This window comes from Bos taurus, chromosome 2 (genome assembly GCF_002263795.3).
Source record: "Bos taurus isolate L1 Dominette 01449 registration number 42190680 breed Hereford chromosome 2, ARS-UCD2.0, whole genome shotgun sequence".
NCBI classification, from domain to species: Eukaryota; Metazoa; Chordata; class Mammalia; order Artiodactyla; family Bovidae; genus Bos; species Bos taurus.
The window spans coordinates 128,794,161-128,818,629 of NC_037329.1; the positions used below are offsets into that span (position 1 = coordinate 128,794,161).

At 54.4% G+C, this 24,469-nt stretch overlaps 1 protein-coding gene across 2 annotated transcripts in view; it reads left to right on the forward strand.

Moving 5' to 3' along the window:
* The window catches only part of MYOM3 (myomesin 3), a 51,992-nt gene that overhangs the window by 5,805 nt on the left and 21,718 nt on the right, over window positions 1-24,469 (forward strand). For both annotated transcript variants that reach the window (XM_024982648.2, XM_024982647.2), the window contains exons 6-20: window positions 4,176-4,271; window positions 5,735-5,823; window positions 8,067-8,111; window positions 8,565-8,705; window positions 10,116-10,277; window positions 10,920-11,061; window positions 12,043-12,242; window positions 13,397-13,450; window positions 13,843-13,970; window positions 15,466-15,649; window positions 18,814-18,988; window positions 21,250-21,371; window positions 21,732-21,919; window positions 22,153-22,279; window positions 23,365-23,543. In XM_024982648.2, coding sequence (XP_024838416.1) covers window positions 4,176-4,271; window positions 5,735-5,823; window positions 8,067-8,111; window positions 8,565-8,705; window positions 10,116-10,277; window positions 10,920-11,061; window positions 12,043-12,242; window positions 13,397-13,450; window positions 13,843-13,970; window positions 15,466-15,649; window positions 18,814-18,988; window positions 21,250-21,371; window positions 21,732-21,919; window positions 22,153-22,279; window positions 23,365-23,543 — 2,032 coding nt within the window. The remainder of the gene's footprint in view (window positions 1-4,175; window positions 4,272-5,734; window positions 5,824-8,066; window positions 8,112-8,564; window positions 8,706-10,115; window positions 10,278-10,919; window positions 11,062-12,042; window positions 12,243-13,396; window positions 13,451-13,842; window positions 13,971-15,465; window positions 15,650-18,813; window positions 18,989-21,249; window positions 21,372-21,731; window positions 21,920-22,152; window positions 22,280-23,364; window positions 23,544-24,469) is intronic.

Below are 24,469 nucleotides of genomic sequence, written 5' to 3' on the forward strand. Positions count from 1 at the left end.
GCATAGGGGAGCGGAGGCAGGAGTCTTCTGAAAGGACCTCGGGAGGTGGGCATGGCAGCATCTGGGGTCTCACTTCACCCCAGAGGGAAATGTGTCATTCACACAGCTGAGTTCAGTCTATCCTGAGCTCCCCAGGGTCTAAGGCCCATTGTCAGGTATGCTGGGAGACAAGGAAGAAATTTCAACAAATATTTACCAGGAACATAATCTGTCCCAGGCCCTGGCTTGGGCAGTGAGGCATAGAAATGACCCAGACATATCTCACCTCAAGGAACTCTCAACCCAGAAGGGAAATGTCAACGCAATGAAAAATATATCCAAAGGCGATATTTGAGGTAAAAGAGTGGAGGTGAAGAAGGACTGTAGCTGCCTCCACCTGGAGAATCCAGGAAGGCTTCTCAGACGAGGTGACATATAAGCCCGATCTCAAGGGTGAACAGACCAAGGTTTTGGTAGGAGAGAGAAGGTAAGCACACAAATAACTGAGGTCACAAAGGAAAAAGCAACATCTTACACTTGAACTTCCCTTACACTGACCCAACACTTTTCCTCTCGTTTGAGCCTCTGGGCCATTCATGAGGTTAGGACTATATCCCCATTTCACAGGTGAGGATATCGAGGCTCAGAGAGATAGTGTGACTGGTCTAAGGTCACACAGCTAGTGCGAGCCCAGATTCAAATTCAGGTCTCTTGCCTCCCAGCCCAGATCTCTACTGGCCAAGAGAGTAGGAAAGTGATCATTACAGTTGTTTTTTGGTTTTGTTTTTCTTTAAAGCATCTATAATGCCTCTGAAGTGAGAGAAAGGGAAAGAACTTAGGCCAGGAGCAATCCAGAAAAATGTCTTGAGGGAAGTGTCATTGCTGGTCACTGCCAGATGGCATTCATTCAAATTCTGTGGGGACCAAGGCAGTCGGGAGGAAGACCTGAGCTAAGTGGCAGTCAGCCTGGCGGCCAAGCCCTGCCCTGCCCTGGCACCAAGGCCCACATCTAAGGCATTCCATAGGAGCCTCTTGGGAGGGAGGCTTGTTTCCACCCCTGCCAGCAAGGTTGCCACAACAAGGAGCTGAGCAAGTGGTGGAGGCCAAGGCCAGGCCCACCTCTAACCGGAGGGACTCAGGGGACCCTGGGGGCTCCAGGCTTTGGGGATCTGGTTTCCTATCATCAGGCACCTCTGGCAGGGCCAGCTCATCCTGGATTGGCCTCCAGAGCTTCACCCAGACCCTGGTAGAGACCCAGCCCAAGTCAGCAGGACGATCACGGCTCCACAGGCTTGTCAGGAGAGTCCATTCATTCAGCAATTATTGAGCACTTCCTGAATGCAGGGGCAACAAGAGGGCACATCAGACAAGGTCCAGGCTGGCTGTGTTTACTCTGCGGAAGTGGGTCCTGGCCACTGTTCATGAACATCAGAACCACTCTCCCAGGTCAAGCTGCCTGCAAAAGTAAAGCGGACACCAAAATATGGCAAATTCCCTGGCCATCCAGTAGTTAGGACTCAGTTCTCTTACTGCCAGGAGTGCAGGTGTGATCTCTGGTCAGGGAACTAAGATCCCACGAGCCACGCAGTCAAAAATTTTTTTCATTTTATAAAAGAGGTTGAGGGTGGCAGGAGGAAAAATACCCACCAGAATATGTAAGGGAAAATAAATTTAGATAAATAATAAAAAAAATCTCACTCTTTTATGTAGGCCTCGCTGAGCCAGGCTTTGGGTTGGGCGCCTGCCTCAGTTTTCTCGTTTAATGCTGTTTAATGATTGGCTGCCATTCAGCCTCATCCACACAGCCAAGCCTTCAAGGGCCTGAGGAACCAGCAGGAGACTGGCGCCCAGAGTGGGGCAAAAAGAGAGCTGAGGTCCTGGGCTGTCCAGGTCATGCCCAGAGCTGCAGCTGCTGCTTTTTCTGGGAAAGGCAGAGACTGGCCCAGGCTGAGGTGTCTGGAATGTTCCTGACAGCTGGGGGATGGGGGGGCTGACCTTGGCCCCCCAGGCCTGGGAGAGGTGGAAAGATTGGGCATCCAGATTAGGCACCACCCTCCCCACAGAAGATTTAACTGGGCTCCTTTCAGAAGAGGGCACGGCCTGACAGCCATAAGGTGGAGTGTGAGCACAGCACTGTTTGGTTGCCGTGGAGACAAACAGGGCATGGGGGGTGGGCGGATCCAAGGAAGGTGATATACTGAGGCTGGGGCGCCCTCTTTTGGCCAAGACCTCCTCTTTGACCTCAACCACCACTGAGGCTGGGCTTCCCTGGTGGCTCAGCTGGTAAAGAATCCGCATGCAATGCAGGAAACACCAGTTCGATTCCTGGGTTGGGAAGATGCCCTGGAGAAGGAATAGGCTACCCACCCCAGCATTCTTAGGCTTCCCTGGTTGCTCAGATGGTAAAGAATCCTCCTGCAATGCAGGAGACTTGGGTTCAATCCCTGGGTTGGGAAGATTCCCCTGGAGGAGGGCATGGCAATCTACTTCAGTATTCTTGCTTGGAGAATATCATGGACAGAGCCCAGCGGGCTCCACCCCATAGGGTCGCCAAGTGTCAGACATGACTGAAGCGACTGACCATGCTCACACACACACCTCTGGGGCTGACTCTTCACATAAAGGGTTCATGGACACAGAGGCCCAGAGAGGGGGAGTGATTGGCCCTAAGTCACACAGCAAACAGTGTCAGGAACCCAGGCCTCCTAACTTTCACAGACATTCACTCATCAGATCTCCAGAACATACCCCAGTGGGCTGTGGGCAGACGCAAGGACGCCTGGCTGTCCAGGGCTTGCAGCAGAGGGAACAAAACTTCACAGAAAACAAAAGGAAGTATCCAGGGTACAGTGGGGTGGGGCCATGGTTGGGAGTCACCTGGCAAGTTTCCAAATAACTGATGCCCAGATTCTACACCCAGAAATTCTGATTTCATGGATCCAGGCTAAAGCCTGGGCATGGAGTTTTTTTAATGACTTAAAGAAGATAGATATTTTCCCCCCTTTCATGTAAATGTCTGATGTAGACAGGGAGGGGCTGCAATGGCAACTCCACCCCTCAGCTTAGGGACTCAGGCCTGTTCCCATGCACTGCTGGAGACCTCAGGTCTTCCTGGTTCAAGATGGCAGCCGTATTTATGGCCGTATTCTTGCCTCAAGATTGGAAGGAAAGATGATGTGAAAACGGGCAGAGTGTCGTCAGAAGCAGCCACGTGACACTTGGACTTATTTCTGTTGACAAGACTTAGTTTAGTCACGTGGTCACACCTAGCAGAAGCAGAGACTAGGAAACATGTTAAATCTACTTTAGAATAAGAGGAGAATGGCTGGTGGAGAACAACGAGAAGTTTATGTTTTAATATTTATTTAATTTATGTTTGGCCGCACTGGGTCTTAGTTGCAGCTTTTCTCTAGTTGCAGTGTAAGGGCCTCGCTGTCCTGTGGCATGAGGGGTCTTAGTTCCCAACCAGGGATCAAACCCACATCCCCTGCACTGGAAGGTGGATTCTTAACCACTGGCCCACCAGGGAAGTCCCTGCAATGAGCAGATTCTGATGCAAATTCTCAAAGGCTTCCATTCAGACTCTGAGCATGGAGATTTTTAAATGAGATGGTTGGATGGCATCACCAACTCAATGGACATGAGTTTGGGTAAACTCCAGGAGTTGGTGATGGACAGGGAGGCCTGGCGTGCTGCAGTCCATGGGGCCGCAAAGAGTCGGACATGACTAAGTGACTGAACTGAACTGAACTGGTGATTTTAACAAGAACTGAGATTAAGAACTGTTGTCCTGAGGGTTGACAAAAAGGAAGGGATGGAGAACTTTCCTTGGTACCCCTTCAGAGAGGAAGGAAAAGCTGGAGCCTGGTCCTTGGGGGTACCCCTGGTAAGGGAAGGGGCAGATACCCCTAATTATGGCTCCCTCTTCTCTGCCCTCCAGAAGGGAATAAACACTTGAGCATCGATAGCCTTCAAACTTTACATATCTTATCCCATTTAATCATCACAACAACACTGCAAGATCAGCGCAGTTATTATTCCCATTTCACAGATGAGAAAACTGAGGTTTGGAGCTGCCCTGAGTCACACAGATGAATAAGCAGCACAAAACTGAGGTTGGAATCCAGGTCTAAGAGGCTCAGGATCCTTCCTGCTCAGAACCACGTTGCCTCCCACACTCCACTGTGTCTCCGCAGGTACAAAAATGACGTGAGAATTGACCCCCGCCTCTTTCCTGCCGGCAAGTATCGAATCACCAACAACTATGGACTGCTGACACTGGAGATCAGGAGGTGAGACCACGAGCCCCAGAGAGGCGCATGGTCCCAAGCCCCGGCGCTACCAAGGCCGGAGCAGGTCCAACCCCTCCTCAGAGCTAGGAACCACGTCAGCCTCAAAATAGTAAATGTGGGATGGACCCTCCTTTAATTCCTATAAAGTCAGATCAAATAGGTCTGAAGTGGGGCCCAGGAATTGGTATTTAACAGACACCCCCATGTGATTCCAATGTCTTAGAATACACAGTGAGAAATCTGGACTTGGCTAGCAGCTAGGCATGTGGGGAGAGTTCCTTGCTGGGGGCGAGAACACACACATACACACACCCGTGCGTGCAAGGGGAAGCAGAAGAGAGAGTTAGGTAGGCCTTTCAGGAGGCAGTGAGTCTTAAGCACTGTGTTTAAGGAAGAGGCAGCGTGCTTGGAGAAAATGAGCACAATATTCCCCAAAGTACGCACTGTTCATATGAACTGCCAGGCGCTGAGCTCCTGCAGGTGCCAAGCCCTGTGCTCGCTGCTTTCCGAACATAGTTGTCAAAGCCCACCCTCATTCTCTCAAGGAAGCATTGTTGCATCCATGTAACAGATGAGAAAACTGAGGCTCTGAAAGATTAAGGCTCTTGCACAACTTGTACAGGGCAGGGCCTGGGGTTGAGTCAACTCTTTTCACCTGGGTTCTTTCCAATACACCAAACCCTCCACCTCAACCCACTGGGGCTCTGGGAGACACGAATATAAACAGGAGGCTCCAGAAGCCAAGTGGGGCTGCGTGGACATAAATACCAGACCCTCCAAGGCTCCACAGGGAGGTGCCCCATGGACCGCACCGTCCAGGACAGCACACAGGGCCGGGGCAGCCTTGGGGAGCAGGTGGAACTGACCCGCAAGTAGGGGAGAAGAGGGGGCCCCAAGGGGCCTCTCTGCTTGCCGATGGGGCCAGATACGCCCTGCTGCCACGGTGGCCCTTGGATGGAGCCAGCCCCAGGCTCCACAAGGAACAGGGTTGGTCTGGCTGGTGGTGAGCCCCAGGCCTGGGCTTGAGAACACCTGGGCAACTGGCCCAGGTCTGGCACAGGCTGGCGGTGTGCCCGGGCATCTCCTGCTCCAGAGTTCTGCCCAGGAGGTGTTGACAGAGCAGGGAGGCCGTGCCTGAGAGCGGGCTTGTCCCCTTGAAGTGGGGTTGAATTCCAGTTGTTCTGTGACTCTGGACCAGTCACTTAGCTCAAATGATATCCTAACAATTGTATTTTCAAAGCACTTTCACCTTAAGCTGCGGTGTTGTTTTCCCCGGTTTTCAAAGGAGGGCCTGGAGGTGTAGAGAGGGACGGGGGCAGCCCAAAGTCACCCAGCTTCTCAGGGGCCGGCCCTGACCTAGAGCCTCCCATAACCACCCCCTTCCCCACTCACCCTGCTCTCGGGACTTGAGTTTTCCGTGGAGCCCAGTAGCCTCGGGGAAACATCTCCCTCCTCCTTTTCAGATGTACCATTGAGGACGCAGCCACCTACACAGTGAAGGTCAAGAACGCCTACGGCCAGGCCTCCTCCTTTGCCAAAGTCCTTGTCCGCAGTGAGTCCTCCCGTGCCCAACAGGCCGGGCAGCCCACAGCAAACCCTGGACAGGCAGATGAGGACGCGCCAGACACGGGGCGCGGCAGGGGTATTTGTCCTGGGATTGAGTAATCAGAGCAGCCACTGGGACTCCTGCTTCCCCAAGGCCTTCAGAGCAAGTGAGATTCTCCACCCTCAGGCTATACAACCTGTATCCCAATTCAGTGCCTGTTCGAGAGCAGGCTTGTCCCACCAGGTTGGGCTTGGGTCCAGATCCCAGGACCTCTGGGAAGGCGGCCTGGTCCCCAGCAGGGGCAAAGGCCGAGTCCTACCACCTCCCCTGCTGACTCTCACTGCCCTTTTTAGCTTCTGGTGCGTATTTCCCATTTAGCTCAGGCTCCTCTTGGGCATTGATCAGAGCCCAAAGCAGAAGAGACCCTTGAGTCCACCAGACCCTAGACCACAAGCTTCCTCTGATGCTGATGGGCCGTGTGAGCCTGGGTGCCACCTCGCTTCCCTGACCTCCCCACCTGCAAGGGGGAGCCCTCCTGCCACCTCAGATGCTCCCGTGGGTTAAATGAGATGGTTTAGGTAGAGCTTGGCTGCAGCAAGCTCTTGGGGAAAGATAATCCTCCTCCCCACCCTATCAGCCCATGGCCCAGGCAGTCTAGCCAAGAAGGCCACAGCTTTGAGCCTAAGTTCAGTTCAGTTCAGTCGCTCAGTCGTGTCCGACTCTTTGTGATCCCATGGACTGCAGCACTCCAGGCCTCCCTGTCCAACTCCCGGAGTTTATTCAAACCCATGTCCGTTGAGTCGGTGATGCCATCCAACCATTTCATCCTCTGTCGTCCCCTTCTCCCGCCCTCAGTCTTTCCCAGCATGAGGGTCTTTTCAAATGAGTCAGCTCTTCGCATCAGGTGGCCAAAGTATTGGAGTTTCAGCTTCAACATCAGTCCTTCCAATGAATATTCAGGACTGATTTCCTTTAGGATGGACCGGTTAGCCCAAGGCCTTGCCCTAAGGACCCAGAAAGAGAAACTCCATGTATGCAAATTCAAACACACACTCACTCACACACACACACACACACACTCACACACATACTGGGTGGCAGGCAGGCTGGAGTCCAGCCCCACCCCCCCAGCTCTCATCATTCCTTGTTAAACTGTCCTTCACAGCCTTTCCACCCCTCTTCCCTATTCCCCAAATAGCTCTTGGGAGGCAGTTGTCCCCGCTGCTGGGCCAGGCTCTCTGGGTGGAATCTGAGCTGTCCAAAGTCGAGTGCAAGGTCAGGCATCAGGCCCTCCGACCCTGCCTCCCTCTGTCCGCCTCTCCTTTCCATCACCTCCTCTGAATCCCCATCCCTCCCTCCATCAGAGCCTTCCCAGGGACCAGTGTCATGCAGTGGTTTCAGGCTCTTGGGGTGCTCGCTGGGTGATCATGCCTGTTTCCCCATCTGTATTAGAGGATAATGATGTCACCTACAGACAAGGCTGCTGTGAGGATTAAATGCCTTAAAAAGCAGCACGTGGTGCGTGCTATGTGAACAAAAACTGTTCTCACTGTCCCCTGGTGATCTGTGTCCACACCACCTTGGACTTCACCCTGAAGCCACCAGGAGTTTTTCCTAGTGCTGCCCTGAACCTACCAGAAATCCCAGTCTGACCATGCTCCACCTCTAGGACTCTGTGACCCTAGTAGTGGGTGGGTTTTGTCCATGGCGATTTTCCAGGCAAGAATACTGGAGTGGGTTGCCATGCCCTCCTCCAGGGGATCTCCCCAACCCAAGGATCAAACCCAGGTCTCCCACATTGCAGGTGGATTCTTTACCATCTGAGCCACCAGCGAAGCCCAAGAACACTGGAGTCAGTAGCCTATCCCTTTTCCAGGGGATTTTCCTGACCCAGGAATCGAACCTGGGGTCTCCTACAATGCAGGCAGCTCTTTACCAGCTTTACCAGCTGAGCTACCAGGGAAGCTCTTGGGAAGGAAAACACCATTTATTGAGCACCAACTATATGCCAGGGTCCTGCTAAGGGCTTTGTTCATTTGAACTCAGGTATTCAGAACCCACCTCCACCCCCAACAGGTAGGACTCAGGAAGGAACCAAGGCACAGATAGGCCAGGGAACGTTCTCCGAGCCTTAAAGGGAGGCCCTGCTAGACCAGGAGTTGAACGCACACCCAGAGGCCATGCCCCCAAAACCCAGTAGGAGTGAGGGTGCTGAGCCTTCTCCAACTCCCATTTGCTCTGGGTTTCAGCTTACCTGGGGAAGGATGCTGGCTTCGATTCGGAGATGTTTAAAAGTAAGGAGGCTGGGGAGGGACGGGCTTTCAGGGAGGAGGTATCTGGGGTCCCTTTAGAATATAACTGTCCATTCCCCACAAAGGGATGTCCACGTGGGGATTGCCTATAAACTGTTAATACTTGTGGACTGGCTTCTGGGGGCCCCTAGGCACCTCAGAGCTGCCCCTGGCCACTGGGCTGTCCAGTGGCCAAAGCTGAATGAGAAAAAGGCAAAGCCAAGCAGACAAATGGATATTTACCATTTCAGTTCACGTAGTACCACCTAAAGACATCTCTTCCCCACCCGCAGCCCCCAGCATCAGGCTCTTCTCATTAAGACCACCTGGAGAACTGTGAATCTTGACCCAAAGGAGTGGGGACACCCCAGAAGGTCCTCCTCACTCCCATCTAAGCCCCAGGCTAAGCTGACACGGCCTCAGAAAACTTCTGTCCTAAATTTCTGTTACCACCAGGACTGATGTTTGGCCCCAGCGTGGACTTCACATCAGTGCTGAAGCCGGTCTTCGCCCGTGAGAAGGAAACCTTCTCCCTGAAGTGCCTATTTTCAGAAGATGTGTTGGACGCCGAGCAGAACATCCAGTGGTTCCGAGACGGTGAGGAACCCCGGTCCCAGCCCCCAGCCTGCAGAGGCAGAGATAGACCCCTGGTGGAGAGAGGAACTCAGCTATGCCTCTCCCCTAACCCGTACAAGCCGAGTGATGAGCGTGGACGAGGCAGAGGGAAGCTGAACAAGCCAGGTGGGCTCAGATCAAATCACCCTGCCAAGGGTCACTGAGTACTCACAGTGCCAAGCCTGCACTGGGTGCCAGGCCAGGGGGAGGCACAGACACGCCATTAAGTCAGGGGGCCCTCCATCCGAGAGAGGGCAGGAAGCCAAAACACAACTGCAGCCTCTGCCCCTCTAGAGCCTCTGGTTGAGAGCCCTTTATGCACACGTGATCGCCATCAGCACCCTCGGGTGAGGACGTATGAAGCAACAGGAACAGAGGCAAGCGCAGGAGGCAGGTCAGCCTACGGAGGGTCAGGGCACTTGCCTCAGGCTTTTCAGAGTCAGTTTGTGGGTGCAGGCAAGAACTGCTACTCGTGAGCTGGAAGACCTCTGGGGGATCACAGGCCAGGGCTGGGGAAGGCCCAGTCAGCTCAGGCAGGAAGAGATGGACCAGCCAGGGAGCAGGCAGACGGCTGGACCTCCTGCCCTATTCATGACCAAGCCAGCAGCCGAAGGGCCAGGAGTGCAGCACCCTCAGCAGCTTGAGCCTAGGGAGGTGCCCCTTGGGGGGCTGGGGGCAGAGGAGTAGAGAAGCCACGAGCCCTGAGAAACAGCTGTGATAACAGGCCGAGATGTCCCCCAGACCCGTAGATCCTTGGGAACAGAGGTGCTGACAGGCAGGAGGGGCCTTTGCAGGGACAAGGAGCAGCATGGTGCACAGCAGGACCTCGGGTGAGGCCTGGAGCCCCTGGCCCCTTCCCTGAGTCCCCAGCCCTCTCCCTAAGGTCCCAGCTGCCGACCTCCCACCCTCCTCCCTGACCCTGACCCTCCTCACCAACACCCCAACCCTCTCAGTAAGTCCTCTCCCCCTTTCCTGAGTCCCCATCCCCTGAACAAGCCCCCTCCCTTCCTTGAGCTCACAACCCCCACCCACCAAGCCCTATCTCCTTCCTTGAACCCCCAGCCTCCCAAAGAGCCTCTGCCTCTCACACCAGGCCCCCACTGCTCTTGTTTCCACTTTCTCAGAGAACCTCCAACTCCTCACCGAGCCAGCAGCCCCGGGCCCCTTCCCCAGGTGCTCCCCACCCCCCACCCCCACCCCCACCAAGCCTGCTACAGAGGAGAGTTCAGAGACCACCTTGGCAGAGTCCTGAAGGTCACTACTCCCTTCCCCAACTCCCCAGCAGAGCCTCAGGCCAACCGCATCTCTGCCTGTGAACCCCGAAGCACCTATGGGTTCCCGGCTGAGCTCCAGATCCCCCAGGAGCTCACCCTGGAACCCCTCTCCCCACAGGGAGGCTGCTGAGGTCCTCCGGCCGCCGGCAGATCCTCTACGCTGACCGCCAGGCAGTCCTGAAGGTGGCCTGCGCCTACAAGGAGGATGAGGGCCTCTACACAGTCCAGGTGCCTTCGCCCTTTGGGCTCCAGGAGCAGAGCGCCTACGTGTTTGTGAGAGGTAAGGGGTGGCTGGAGGAGGGCGCCCAACCAGAGCCCAGGGACCAGGACTCTGCCTTGACCGACTTGCCGTGGGACACGTGGGCGAGCCCCCAGCTCCTTGGGGCCTCGGTGTCCCAGCTATATAGTGAATGCGCGTGTTGAGGCAGAGTCTTTCTAAGACTGCCCATGACCCTCCAAAGGGACCCAGCCTGAGATTCTCAGGCTTGGAGCTAGCTGGAGAGGAGGGCTGAGCGTGGGCTGGCATCCTTCTAGTCCTGCTTGATTTCTGCTTCCGGGTTTTGCCGCTTCACTGGCTGGGTGACCTTGGGTGATTGGCTTTTCCTCTAGGAGATTCAGTATCCCCACCTGCAAAACAGAGAGTTGCTCTGGGACTCAAAGATGAATTGTGCCAATTGCTCAGGCAGATGGTGTAGAATGGGCCCCTAATAAACTGGACTCCCACCCACCCACCCCTAGATGCTGCTGTTTAAAAGAACAGGCTGTCATTCAGGTCTTCATCTTCAAGATCAACTGTACCCCTGGGGGGTTCGTGAGAAGAAGGTGCTGGGTGGGAATGGGAGGGGGTTGGTTGCCGAGTGGACATTGACTAGAAGAGCCGCCCCTACTCTCTTCCCACGCCCCTCACCATCCCGGGTTTCAGATGCTGCGGCCGAGAAGCCAGGGGTCCCAGGCTCCCCCTTGAACGTTCGATGCCTGAATGTGAACAGAGACTGCCTCATCCTGACCTGGACCCCGCCCAGCGACACCCGGGGCAACCCCATCACTGGCTACTCCATCGAGCTGTGAGTGGGTCTCTTGAGTGGCAGAGCCCGCGGGGGGAGATGGTTCTGTGAGAACAAGGGCGGGGCCACAGGAAACAGGGACCGCATGCCTCTCCTGGGGACAGGGCAGGAGGTAGGTGTGTTACTTAGGGGCAACAGAAGGGTGTCCACCTCTGGAGGCAGCCGCTGCCCCTGGGCCCTTTACGGCACAAGCTGACCCTGGCAGGGGCAAACATCAGTGCTTGAAGCCTGAGGACACAAGGCTTCGGTGGCTACTCGCCTCCCTGAGTGACAGAGACCCAGGAGCACTGAGCCTGGAGGGAGGGGCTTCCCAGGAAGGGGAGGGCCTGGACGCGCGCCTCCTCCACCCGCCAGCTCCGAGGCCCTAGCTGGAGGTAAGGCCTAACCCAACCACTTGAATCCTTACAACGATCCCTATCTGAGGGGGTAGGGGATGCTCTCGTGCTCCATTCTACAGATGAGAAAACTGAGGTACACTGCCCCATCCAGCCAGTGCGAGGAATGGCGGTACCCAGAGGGTGTAGAGATCCCAGACTCTGAGGGTCACCCTAGAACACACACCAACAGGGGAGTGGACAGTCCTCTGGGGAAATACTAAGTCACCCACTCATGAGCCATGTGACTTGGGCAAGTCATCTCACTCTTTAAACTCAGATCCCATTGGTAGAGTGAAAGTAATCACACCTAACCTCAAGGACCTTCAGGATTAAACAAGATGATGGATGTGATGGGCACAGCACAGCTCCAGCCCACAGGAGAGTTCCATGAAAGGCACTAGCTCTTTCGATTAGCATCATGGTTGGTGAGAAGGCCTCCTGCGGACCCAAGGCTGGAGCCAGGCTTTTAAATGGAGACCAGGTGTTTCCCTGGCCGAGACGAGCTGGGCGGACAGCTCAGGGTAGGGGAATGTCCTGGTAGAGGCTCAGACTGGGAGGGTGTGAGTCACGGGCAGGGGCTGAAGCCGGGGCTTCTCTCCCACAGGTGCCAGGGAGAGTCCGAGGAATGGGTGCCGTGCCACCAGGCTCCCGGCGGGACCTGTCGGTGCCCAATCCAAGGCCTCATCGAAGGCCAGAGCTACCGGTTCCGGGTGAGAGCTATCAACAGAGCGGGCAGCAGCGTCCCCTCCAAGGCTTCTGAGCCGGTTGTCATGGGCGACCGCGACGAAGCTCAGAGGAAGACAGGTGGGCACAGAGGCCCTGAAGGACATGCTAGAGCATCTGTCAGGGCACACCCAGGACTGCCTCACACAGGAGACAGGCGAACGGCCCCCATTCTCAGCCCTGGTCCAGGAGACGAGACGCAGCCCAGCCCTCAGGAACCCCCAGTCTGATGGAGGAGACACAGCCTCAGTTCAGTTCAGTTCAGTCGCTCAGTCGTGTCCGACTCTTTGCGACCCCATGGACCGCAGCCCACCAGTCTTCCCTGTCCATCACCAACTCCCAGAGTTTACCCAGACTCATGTCCATTGAGTCAGTGATGCCATCCAACCATCGCATCCTCTGTCGTCCCCTTCTCCTCCTGCCCCCAATCCCTCCCAGAATCAGGGTCTTTTCTAAGCAGTAAATTCTCCACATCAGGTGGCCAAAGTATTGGAGCTTCAGCTTCAACATCTGTCCTTCCAACGAACACCCAGGACAGATCTCCTTTAGGATGGACTGATTGGATCTCCTTGCAGTCCAAGGGACTCTCAAGAGTCTTTTCCAACACCACAGTTCAAAAGCATCAATTCTTCAGCGCTCAGCTTTCTTTATAGTCCAACTCTCACATCCAAACATGACTACTGGAAAAACCATAGCTTTGACACAGCCTCAGGGACCCCTAGTCTGATGGAGGAGACACGGTGCTGTCCTTAGCAGCCCCTAGCCTGAGGGGGAGGTAGAGCTTGTCTGATGAAAGAAACACAAATCTTAGCACCAGATGCTAATCTGGGGTGAAACCACAGCACCTTCTTCAGATGCCCTTAACCTGCAGGAGGGAAACTGCCCTGACTCAGAAGCTCCCAGCCTGGAGGGTGGAGGCGGGGAGGCAGAGAGTGGGGGACACAGCCCTCTCAGCCCCGAGGAGTCACCCTGACACGGGTGTGCTGTGCCCTTGGAATCCGACCCCATTGCTCCTCCTTTCTGTGCCCCTTTGCCCCCAGCGGGCAGAGCACCTCTGGGGTCTGAGAATGCCACCTGCCCGAGGACACACAGAGAGGGGCCGAGAGGTCAGGACCAGGAGAAGGGGGAGGAATTTGCCCCCAGGGCGGGGCAGGCCCTGCCCTGTCCCTTCCTGACCCAGCCACACACCCTGCAGCCCTTAGTTCTCCACTAATTGGTTCCATTCTCCACCCTAGAGATTCCCTTTGATATGGGAAAATCCATCACGGTCAGCACAGATGACTTTGACGGTATGTGTGAACCCCCTGACACTTGGCCTTAAGACTCCAGCACTGCCCCCCTTGTGGTCTGGAAGCTGGGACACAAACTGACCCGAGGCAGAAGTTGTCTGCGGGCATGGGTGGGGTGGTGAGCGTGGGCAGAGATCCAGGTGGGGGGCCAGGCTCTCGGGTGGGTGACTGCGCCCCTCCTGGGGGAGGCAGACATTGGGGAAAGTCTCCAGCAGGACGTGGGGAGACCTGGGCTCTGGTTCCAGCCCTGCCCTGCCCAGCCTTGCTGGGTGACTGAAGCAAGTTCCTGCCCCTTTTCTGGGCCATGGCCCTGTCCTCTATGAAGTGGGGGGCTGAGAGCTGGGGTCTCTAAGGGCCCACACATCTCAGCCCCTGGGCGACTCTGGTTCCAGACTTTGTGACCATCCCCTCACCCCCGACTAACGTCCATGGCAGCGAGATCCGTGAGGCCTACGTGGTTCTGGCCTGGGAGGAGCCGAGACCCCGGGGCAAAGCCCCGCTGACATACTTCCTGGAGAAGGTATGGAGACCCCTAGGGCCCCACCCCCAGACCAGCCGGAGAAAGAGAAACACTGTGGGACCAGGATGTGAGGGGGAGTGGAGGTCCAGGGAGGCGCTGAGAGACCCCAGAGGCGTCCCCTGGGGAACCCTGATGAGAATTTCCTGTCTGAAAGTCCTGAACATAGCCCTACACAGAGGCAGGGGGGTGGATTAAATGACCTTTTGAGGTTATCTCCAGCTCTGGAAGGGATTTGAAGTGTTGAGGCAAAGGGGCTACTGACATTTAGATGGAGGAACCGGAGAGGTCTCCCTGAGAAGGTGAGTTTTGAGTAAAAGCCTAAAGGAAATGATGCTTCCCTCAAAGCTCAGTCAGTAATGAATCTATCTGCAATGCAGGAGACCCGGTTCAATGCCTGAGTCAGGAAGATCCCCTGGAGAAGGAAATGGCAACCCACTCCAGTATTGTTGCCTGGAGAATCCCATGGGCAGAGGAGCCTGGCAGGCTACAGTCGATGGGATTGCAAGAGTCGGACAGGACTGAGCGGCTAAGCACAGCACTAAAGGAAGTGAGGGGCCAGCCAGAGATCTCTGGGGGAAGAACATCCCAGGAAGAAAGACCAGCAAGTGCAAAGACTCAGAGGCAGGGGTGGAGCCTGGCACCATTGAGGAGCAGCAGGGGGCCACGGAGCCTGGTGGGCCGACAAAGTGGGACGTGGAACATGACCAGACAGATGGCAGGAGTCAGACCACGAAGCAGCTTTTACTCTGGGGAGACTCAGGGCTTGGGAGGGTTCTGAGCAGACACAGATGGGATTTGACTTGTGCTGTAAAAGGATTTCTCTGCCTGTCATTTGGAGAAAAGATTGAAGGGAGTTAAAGTTAGAAACAGGCAGACCAGATCAGAGGCTACTGAGATAACTCAGATGGTGAGAGACGACAGTGGCTCTGGATCAAGGTTCTGGAAGGAAGCATGAGAGAGGTTAACCATGGTTAGATTCTGGATAAATTTTCAAGGTAGAGCCAGCCAGCTGGATTTGGGATTTGGGGGTATTTTTTGGTTGGTTGTTTTGTTTTATTTTTTGGCCGCACTGTGCAGCTTGTAGGATCTTAGTGCCCCAATCAGGGATCAAACCTGGGTCCTGGCAGTGAAAGCCCCAAGCCTAACCACTGGACCGCCAGGGAATTCCCCCAACTGAATTCACTGATGGAGCGTATTTGAGGGTGAGAAATGAGAGAAAGAATCCAAGAAGGCTTCCTGGACTCTGACCTGAGCAGCTGGAAGGATGGGTGCCTTTGACTAGATGTGGGCAGCACTGGCGTGGAGGCAAGTTCAGGGTCAGCTCCACGGAATGTGAGATGCTCAACGGGCATCCAGGTAGAGACATCACAGAGGCAGGTGAATCCAAAGCTCAGATATTGAGGGGCATCCTGGGGTGGGGAGAGAGGTTAATGAGAGCACGTGTGGGAAGTGCCCTCCCACTTAACCAACACCAAGTTTCTCTCCTTTGTCTCAGTCGGTCATAGGTAGTGGCACCTGGGAGGCCGTCAACTCGGAAGCTCCTGTGAAATCCCCAAGATTCGCCCTCTTGGATCTGGAGAAAGGGAAGTCATACGTCTTCAGAGTGCGGGCGATAAACCAGTACGGCATGAGCGATCCCTCGGAGCCCAGCGAGCCCATCGCCTTGAGGGGGAAGCCAGGTACCTGGGATGCAGGAGACGGGCGCAGGCCAAGCCAGGCTGTCAGCACCCAAGCCTCGGGCCCCCGGTGGCTGCAGGGACAGAGCCACACACATTTCTCTGCTCCTGACCACTCTACCTATCACAAAGCCAAGAAGCAACATGATTACAGGCCTGTAAAGTTTCAGACCATCAAGAATTACATTTCTCTGGGCAAGAGGCTCTTGGAAGTACAGGCATTTTTTTTTCTAGATCAACAATTCGTGAGTTGCAGAATCCAGCTGGGTCCAGACAGGAGCTGTCTGTGACCAATGCCCCTCAGGGCTAAAGGTCTCCAACTAGAGCCTGATCCCCCTCGTGCAGCCAGGATTGAGCCCCTGGGCAGGCCTCCCGCCCTCTCCTTGGTCCCATCCCCCAGCCCTGCCTCATCAGGTGGAAAGAAAGTGAAAGTGAAGTCGCTCAGTCGTGTCCGACTCTTTGCAACCCCATGGACTGTAGCCTACCAGGCTTCTCCATCCATGGGATTCTCCAGGCAAGAGTACTGGAGTGGGTTACCATTTCCTTCTCCAGGGGATCTTCCCCACCCAGGGATCGAACCCAGGTCTCCCGCATTAGAGGCAGACGCTTTAACCTCTGAGCCACCAGGGAAGCCCTTGTGGGGTACAACCCCTCTCAATAGCAGCACAGCATGGACCTGGGCAGGTCATTTCTGAGCTGCAAACCTTGATGTCCTCACCTGCCAAACATACTGTTCTGAAGGTCTGGTTATCACCCCTCCCTCTGGCTCCTTCCTGAGCCTCCCAGCGGCAGCTTCATGCTAGTCCTGACTTGCCAGGGTTCCCTCTCTCCTCTGAGGCCTCTGGATTGTGGGGTCTTTCTCTCTTTGATAAGACCAGACGGGTCCCTGGAGCTGCCATCATCAACGAGTCTTTTAGGGAACCAACTGCAGCACAGCCCATCTGAGAAGAGCCTGATGTGCTGCAAGGCCTGTGTGGGGAAGATTGCCAAGTCCTAGATTTGTAGTGCTCAATAATGTAGGAAAAAAAATAATATATATATATATATATATATGCATATATTCAGGCTTCCCAGATGGTGCTAGTGGTAAAGAACCTGCCTGCCAATGCAGGAGATGTAAGAGACGCAGGTTCTATCCCTGGGTTGGGAAGATCCCCTGGTGGAGGGGCATGGCAACCCACCCCAGTGTTCTTGCCCAGAGAATCCCCATGGACAGAGGAGCCTCCAGGCTCCTCTGTCCATGGGGTTGCAAAGAGTCAGACACAACTGACGCAACTTAGCCCACATGAATGCATGTACATATTCATCGTAAGTATAAATAGGTTGGTGGGCAGATGGAGTTTTTCTTTCATTCTAGTCTGGTTAACAATTAAGCTTGATTCAGGGTTCCAGCCAGTGAGTGGTTTGGGATTGGATGTAGGCAGTCTCTGGACCACAAGGTAGCCTTAGGGCAAGGTTCTGGTACACTTCAGAGAAGGAAAGGAGAGGAAAAGAAAAGAGAGGAGGGGAGGAGAGGAAAAAGAAAAGGAATTGACTTGTATTATGAAAGCAATTGGAGAAGGAAATGGCAACCTACTCCAGTGTTCTTGCCTGGAGAATCCCAGGGACAGGGGAGCCTGGTGGGCTGCCGTCTATGGGGTCGCACAGAGTCGGACACGACTGAAGCGACTTAGCAGCGACAGCAGCAGCAGCATGAAAGCAAAAGTATTGCACAAAAGTAGGAAAATACAAAAGGAGCAAGAGAGAAGGAGAGAATGGAAGCGAGGGAGGGAAGGAAGGAGGGAAGGAAGGGCAAGAACACCCCACCCCCCAAAATCCCACTGACAGGGTAACCACTGTGAGAATCCAGGTACCTGGGCTTCTGGTCTTTCAACCACATGCCTACCAGTGCCTCTTCTTGAAAGTCCAATCAAGCCATATGTAGAGCTTTGCATTCTACTTTTTTAAATTAATGTTATATCACAAACATACCCTCAGGTCTTGACATCCTCCTTGAAATCAAGGTTTTAGCGTGTGAGGAGGACTCCATACATGGACACCCTCAGCTCCAGTTCTTGCCCACTGGTAGAGTCAGGTCTCGTGGATGGCCATGCCTGACCTTCAAGCCTGTCCCACCACCCAGCCTCCATCCACTGCCACTCTGCCTTCAATCTGAGACTGAAATTTGTGATGGGACCTTCCTGAGCCCAGGACCCCAAGTCTACATCTCAGCACCTCCCCTGGGCCAGGTACAGAGCCTGGCGCAGAGTAGGCATTCAGGAGATACTGGGTTTCTGTTGGATGGATGCTGAGTTCAGCCTTTGCCTTTTGACTTCAAAGGACCACTGGAACATAAGGAGAAGTGTCCAGGGGAAATGGAAGATGAGGCTCTAGAATTCAGGAGAGAGAGCAGGGCTGGCGGTAAAGCCTGGGGATTCACCTGCAGAGAAGTGAGGATTGAAGCCATGGGCATAGTGGACCCTCCATGCCTTTCTTGAAAAGAGTTCAAGAAAAACGGAGCAAGCCAAGGAACTGAGGCTTGGAGGAGTCTCAAATTTAGGGACAAAGGGAAGAGGGGAAAACATAAACAGATATGTAAGGAGTTTGAGAAATACAAAGAGTACTAGGAAGTTCCTGTATCTGACATCCATCCATCATCCATCCATCCCTCTGTCCATCCATCCATCCGTCCGTCCGTCCATCGTTCCATCCATTCATCCATCTATCCCTCCATCCATTCTCCCATCCATCCATCCAGAGATCTTTTCATTTAACAAATCATGGCAGACCCACTTCAAGGAACATTGTCTGAGAAAGCCATGAAAGATAACGTTTCAAAGGGAAACAAACTATGTTTCCTAGAGCTTGAAGATAAGGGCTGAGGAAAATTGTCAGATCCGGTAACTTCTAGGAGAGAAAGTGACAGTAAGGATTGATAAAAGAATTTTAATGAGGAAGTGGAAATGTTTGGAGGTGAGAGAGGACTTTCAGAATACAAGAGCCTGGACCACGCCTCTGGGACTGGGAAAGAGCTGCCCAAAGCCCCAGGGCATGTCTGAAGTGCTTGTGGCTACCCCCTGCCACCCCCACCCCCATGCTGTGTGCGTCCCTCTCTGCCTCTCCCACACCTCTCCCCCTTCCCAGCCATGGGACAGCATCTTCACTCAGCCCATATTTCTGTGTTTTAGCCACTCTCCCGCCTCCAACGCAAGTTCAAGCTTTCCGAGACACACAGACCTCTGTCTCCCTGACCTGGGATCCAGTGAAAGACAGCCCAGAGCTCCTGGGTTATTACATCTACTCCCGGGAGGCAGGATCATCTGAGTGGCGAACAGTGAACAACAAACCCATCCAGGGCAGCAGGTGAGTTTGCGCCCACCCTTCCTGCCTCAGAAATAATAATAACAGTAATAATGAGGAAGCCTGCCTTCCAAGACACGGTTGGGCACAGGGCACCGTTCTAAGCTCTTTTCATATGTTAGATCAGTCAGTTCTACCTGCAATCCTAAGAACTTAGGGCTACTTTTCTGCTTCTTTGTGTGGCTGTTCTGGGTCTTCATTGTGGTACACAGGCTTTTCTAGTTGTGGTTCACAGACTTAGCTGCCTCATAGCACGTGGGATCTTAGTTCCCCAACCAAGGATCAAATCCGAGTCCGCTGCAGTGTTAGGCAGATTCTTTACCGCTGGACTACCAGGGAAGTCCCAGGATTACTATTTTTATTGTCGTTGCACAGAAGAAGAAACTGAGGCACAGCACAGATAAGTAGCTTGCCAAAACTTCCTTAACTAGTGAGTGGAGGAACCAGGACTTGCCCCGGACGGCCTCTTTTCTGGCAAACACTCTCTAAGGGCACGCTGTTTGGAGATAGCAGGGACTGGCTAGGTCTCGTCCTTCCGGAAGCTTAGAGACAGAGAAGCAGAGCGTACAGGCCGGGAGGCCAGGGTTTAGGCTCCTCACCCACCCTCATTCACCAGGGACCTTGGCACAGAGACTCGCCCTCTCTGACCCTCAGCTCAGCCTGCCTGTCCACCCCACTCCCCTCTGAGCCTCCCTCCTCACTCAGTGGCCTCATCCTTGCAGGCAGAAGCCTCAGGCTTCTGCACTCATGACTTCTCTCCATTTTGAGGCCCTGTGGGATCAGGGACTCAGTCAATGGCACATACCTCCCATTCCATCCGATGACTGACCAGGCCCTGAGCACATCTGTGGGCTCCCCTCACCCTGGGCTGCAAGATCATTTCACCCAAAGAAAGAGACAGGACCTGGCGCCCCACTGGCTCACGGTGCCTCGCAGTCACTCACGCTTTGTCACCACTAAAGTTCGGGTTTGGGACAAATGAGAGTCCAAGTTATCCCTGGAATGACATCTCCCCAAGGACTTGCATCCAGGTGGGCGTCCCTGGGGGCGGGGGGTGGGGGGGGCGGGGGCTGAGCGAGAGTCACGTGACAAGAGTGGTGTGTCGGAAGAATGTGTCACACGTGGGAGTGACCATCCAGAGAGCTCATCACACGTGTGTATCTCATTGGTTACGTGTGTCGGGGCTGGGAAGAGGTTAAACACAGCTGCCCGGGAGTGTTGCCTCAGGTGGTGCCTAAAGTGAGCTCAGCTGGAAGGCAGGGCCTGGTTCACCACCGTGCCATGACCTCCTCAGAAGCTGGCTCACAGGAGATGCTCAAAAAAGACTTGAGTGAATGAATAATGAACGGGCAGGCACTGCGCTGGGATTCAGGAGGCCTGGGCTACAGCCCATTCCTGGTGGGCTGTGTGCTCTTGGCTCCCCTCATTCCTCCTGCAGAAGACCTTCCCTGCCTGTAAAATGAAGACACTGGTTTGATCCATAGGGGCCTCTCCAGCCTTCCAACATTCAACTCCTTAAGGTCAACTGACCAAGAGAGGCTCCCTATAGAACAAGATTTGCTCCAGGAAAATGTTGCTAAGTGGAGAAGGGTTCACAGTCTGGGTCTTACTGAGAAGGGACAGGATGGGAGGACATTTTTCTCTAAGCCAGAGTATCCTTGTATGTCTCTGGCTGATGATTCTCTTTGGGGGTCTTTAAAGGGACTCTATTTTGGAGTTACAGCATTTGTACAGATGAAAAGACCACTCGTGTTCCCAGGATGGGGCCCAAAGTCCTGGCGATCTACTAGATAGCTTGGTTCAGGGGTTGGCTCCCTGGGCCTTCAAATGGTACCTTTCCCAAGGTATTTGCTTTTTTTTTTTTTTAATTTTACTGCCATGGTGCACAGGCTTCTCTGTAATTGTGGCTCTCAGGCTTAGTTGCCCTGTGGTATGTGGGATCTTAGTTCCCCAACCAGGGATCGAACCTGTGTCTCCTGCATTGCAAGGCAGATTCTTAACCACTGGGCCACCAGGGGAGTCCCCAGCATGTTTGCACTTTAATGACAGGCTCTAGAAGTCACAGCCTTTAAAATCTTAAGGACCTCACCCTCCAGGATGCAGGCATCACTTTGGGGGCAGGGGCAAGGTCTTTAGGTGAGAACTGAGGCCCTCCAATCCTGCCACGCTGGGGGCCACTTAGCCCGCTCAGGGTTGTTCTAGAAGTTTCAGGGATGTCTCCGAACTGTTTGGCCGTCCCTGAAGGCAGCACATGTCTCTCCCAGGTTTACAATTCCCGGGCTAAGGACGGGGAAGGAGTATGAGTTTTGTATCAGGTCCGTCAGCGAGGCCGGAGTCGGGGAGAGCTCAGCCGTCACCGAACCCATCAGGGTCAAGCAGGCTCTGGGTGAGTCCACAGGGCAGGTGCAGCCTGCAAGCCTTGAGGGTGGGCGGCCGTGGCCTGGGAGAGAGCTGGGGGCTCATTGACCATCTCTTGGAGGGTCCAATCCGGAGGCCACGGGGCAGAAGCCCCCCTGACCACCCGATCCTTTGAGGAGAGAGTAACAGTGGCCTGAGACCAGCGTGGAGGCTCAGGTGTCCTCCATGTAGCAGAGTCAGAGTTATCAAGGGACACCGCCGGCTAAGTCAGCGCCCCCAGAGCAGGGTGGGCACCCACCAGGGGAGGCTCTCTACCTCCCTCGGGCCCCACTGCCCAGTCTGCCCATGCCCTGGGAGCAGTGACCCTCACCCCCTTTCCTCCCTGTAGCAACACCATCTGCGCCATATGACTTCGCCCTCCTGAACTGCGGGAAAAATGAAATGGTCATTGGATGGAAACCCCCGAAGCGGCGTGGAGGGGGCAAGATCTTGGGTTACTTCCTGGACCAGCACGACTCCGAGGAACTGGACTGGCACGAGGTCAACCAGCAGCCCGTCCCCACCCAGATTTGCAAGGTGAGGCTGGAAGGCGGCCACCGGCCTGCGGTCCTGACTTACGCAGGCAGAGACCAGAGGTCGGGGCTGGAGGTTCTGAGGCTGAGAGACCTCAGGCCCCTCGGTCTGCACGATCCAGCTGATTGTCAAGGGCAGACCAATCTCACCGAAAGTCCCCACACACCTCCTGCTGTCAGCTCGATCCTCTGTCTCCCCAGCCTCGGCCTTCACAGTCTGTGTTTCTGCTCTTCAAGGTCAGCAACCTCCATGAAGGTCACTTCTATGAGTTCCGTGCCCGGGCCGTAAACTGGGCAGGTGTTGGGGAGCTGTCGGCACCCAGCAAGCTGTTTGAGTGTAAAGAGTGGACGATGCCCCAACCAGGTGAGCAGCCGGGAGGAGCCGAAGCCCAGTACCAGTCCTTGCCTCCCTCCCCAAAGCTAACCAGTGAAGATGAACATCACCGCCCTGCTCTCTTTCCCCTGTCCCCTTCCACCAATGGGCCCGTAATCTTATCCACAGATGGTCGTAACCCAGGCAAGTCAAGAGCCCTGACCTTGGCCATTGACTGGCCCTGCACCCCCGTCCAAATTAACTCTCTAGCTCAGCACTCCATCAGAGCTCTGATTCCAATCCCAAACCAATCCCAGGCCAATCCCAAACCCCAAAGGCACACGGCTAGGTGACCAGCTCATTCCAGTTTGCCCAGCACGTTCCCCGAATTATCATCAAAAGTCCCGTGTTCCAGTCCTGGACAAAGTGCCACATGAGCATTCTCACAAGGTAGCCCTTCACCTCCCACTTAGGAAGGGAGGATGCCAGCCTCCCACCTTTCTGTTTAGCTCAGTTCTGTTTTCTACACAAACCTTTTACCTAAATGGCAGATAGTCACTCTGTGTGAAGCCTGAGACAACATTATAAACAACTGATACTTACTGGGTACTAACAATAAGGTGTATTGACACCTCCCATCAATTCTGTCATTAATGCTCACAACAGCACTCTTCTATAAGAACTATTATTATCCCCATTTTACAGATGAGGAGTCAAGAACATAGAGGTGAAGTAACTTCCCAGAGTCTGCATGGCCTGAAAGGGTGGAGCTGGGACCTGAACCCCACACCCTGAACTTCTACATTAAACACTGAAATGCCAAAGAGATCAAACAGATGAATGCCGTGTAGGGGCTGGGAATGAGGAGGATCAGGGATGTTTCCCAGAGGAAGTGCTACTGGATACACTCTGAAGAGTTAACTCTATTTCTGAGCCAGACCAAGCTTTGCCATGAAGCCAAGGTGGGCCAGGTCTCCACCAGGCCCTGAGCAGGCTCTTCCAGGCCTGGGAGGGACCGGAAGATGGACAAGCTTGCTGACTTACCACCCGCTTGCCTCCTGACTGTGTGGCTGGCATTTGGCTGTCTGGCTGGGTGTCTGGCTGCCCACCTCCTTCTCTCGCCCATCTTCCCACAGGGCCCCCATACGATCTGCGGGTGTCTGAGGTGCGGGCCACCTCCCTGATGCTGGCGTGGGAGCCCCCTCTCTACCGAGGGGCTGGACCTGTCACAGGCTACCGCATCAGCGTCCAGGAGGAAGGCTCTGAGCAGTGGAAGCCAGTCACTCCAGACCTCATCTCTGACACCCACCTGAGGGTGAGTCCCCGCCCTGCCACAGGATGTGGCAGGACTCCAGGACATCAAAGCTGGACCGGCCCTCAGAGGTCACTGCCCTCACTTACTAGCAGAGGATCAGAAAGGGGGTGTGGCTTAGCCAGGATCACACAGCAAGTTGGCAGCAGGTCCGGCTGGCAGGTTGGCCTTAACTTGCTCTGTGCTGAGTAGACTCCTCCTGAAAACCTCACTTGTGATCAGCAAGGTGTAGCAACATTTGGGTGTGCATATCCCTCTTTAAAACACTTATTTATTCTTTGCTTTTGGCTGTGCTGGGTCTTTGCTGCTGAGAGGGGGTTTTCTCTTGTTGCAGAGAGCAGGGGCTATTCTCTAGCTGTGGTGCCCTGGGTTCTGATTGCAGTGGCTTCTCTTCTTGCAAAGCATGGGCTCTAGGGCACGTGGGCTTCAGTAGTTGTGGCGCACGGAGCTTAGTGGCTCTGTGGCATGTGGAATCTTCCCGGACCAGGGATTGAACCCATGTCCCCTCCTTTGCTGGGTGCATTCCTATCCATTGTACCGCCAGGGAAGTCCTTGATATGCACATCCCTTGAGCTAGGAATTCTGCTTCTAGGACTGAACTGAAAAGGAGCAATTAGTCAATTGCACAAAGACCTCAGGACAGTGACGCTCATTGGAGTGTTGTTTATGAAGGCAAAAGGTGGAAACAGCTTAAACGTCCATCAGCAGTGGGTTTGTTTAAATAGATCACAGTGTATCCTTGATGCGAACTCAGTGCCAAGGAGTGTAAAGACTGTGGGAGTTTAAGGAGCAGCAATAGTACATACAACAAGGTAGAGCTAAATGTAAGTTTTGACACAAAAATATATCCATCATATGTGGCTAAAAAAATGCACAATACAGAGCAGGATATTTATATGTTCAGTTCAGTTCAGTCGCTCAGTCGTGTC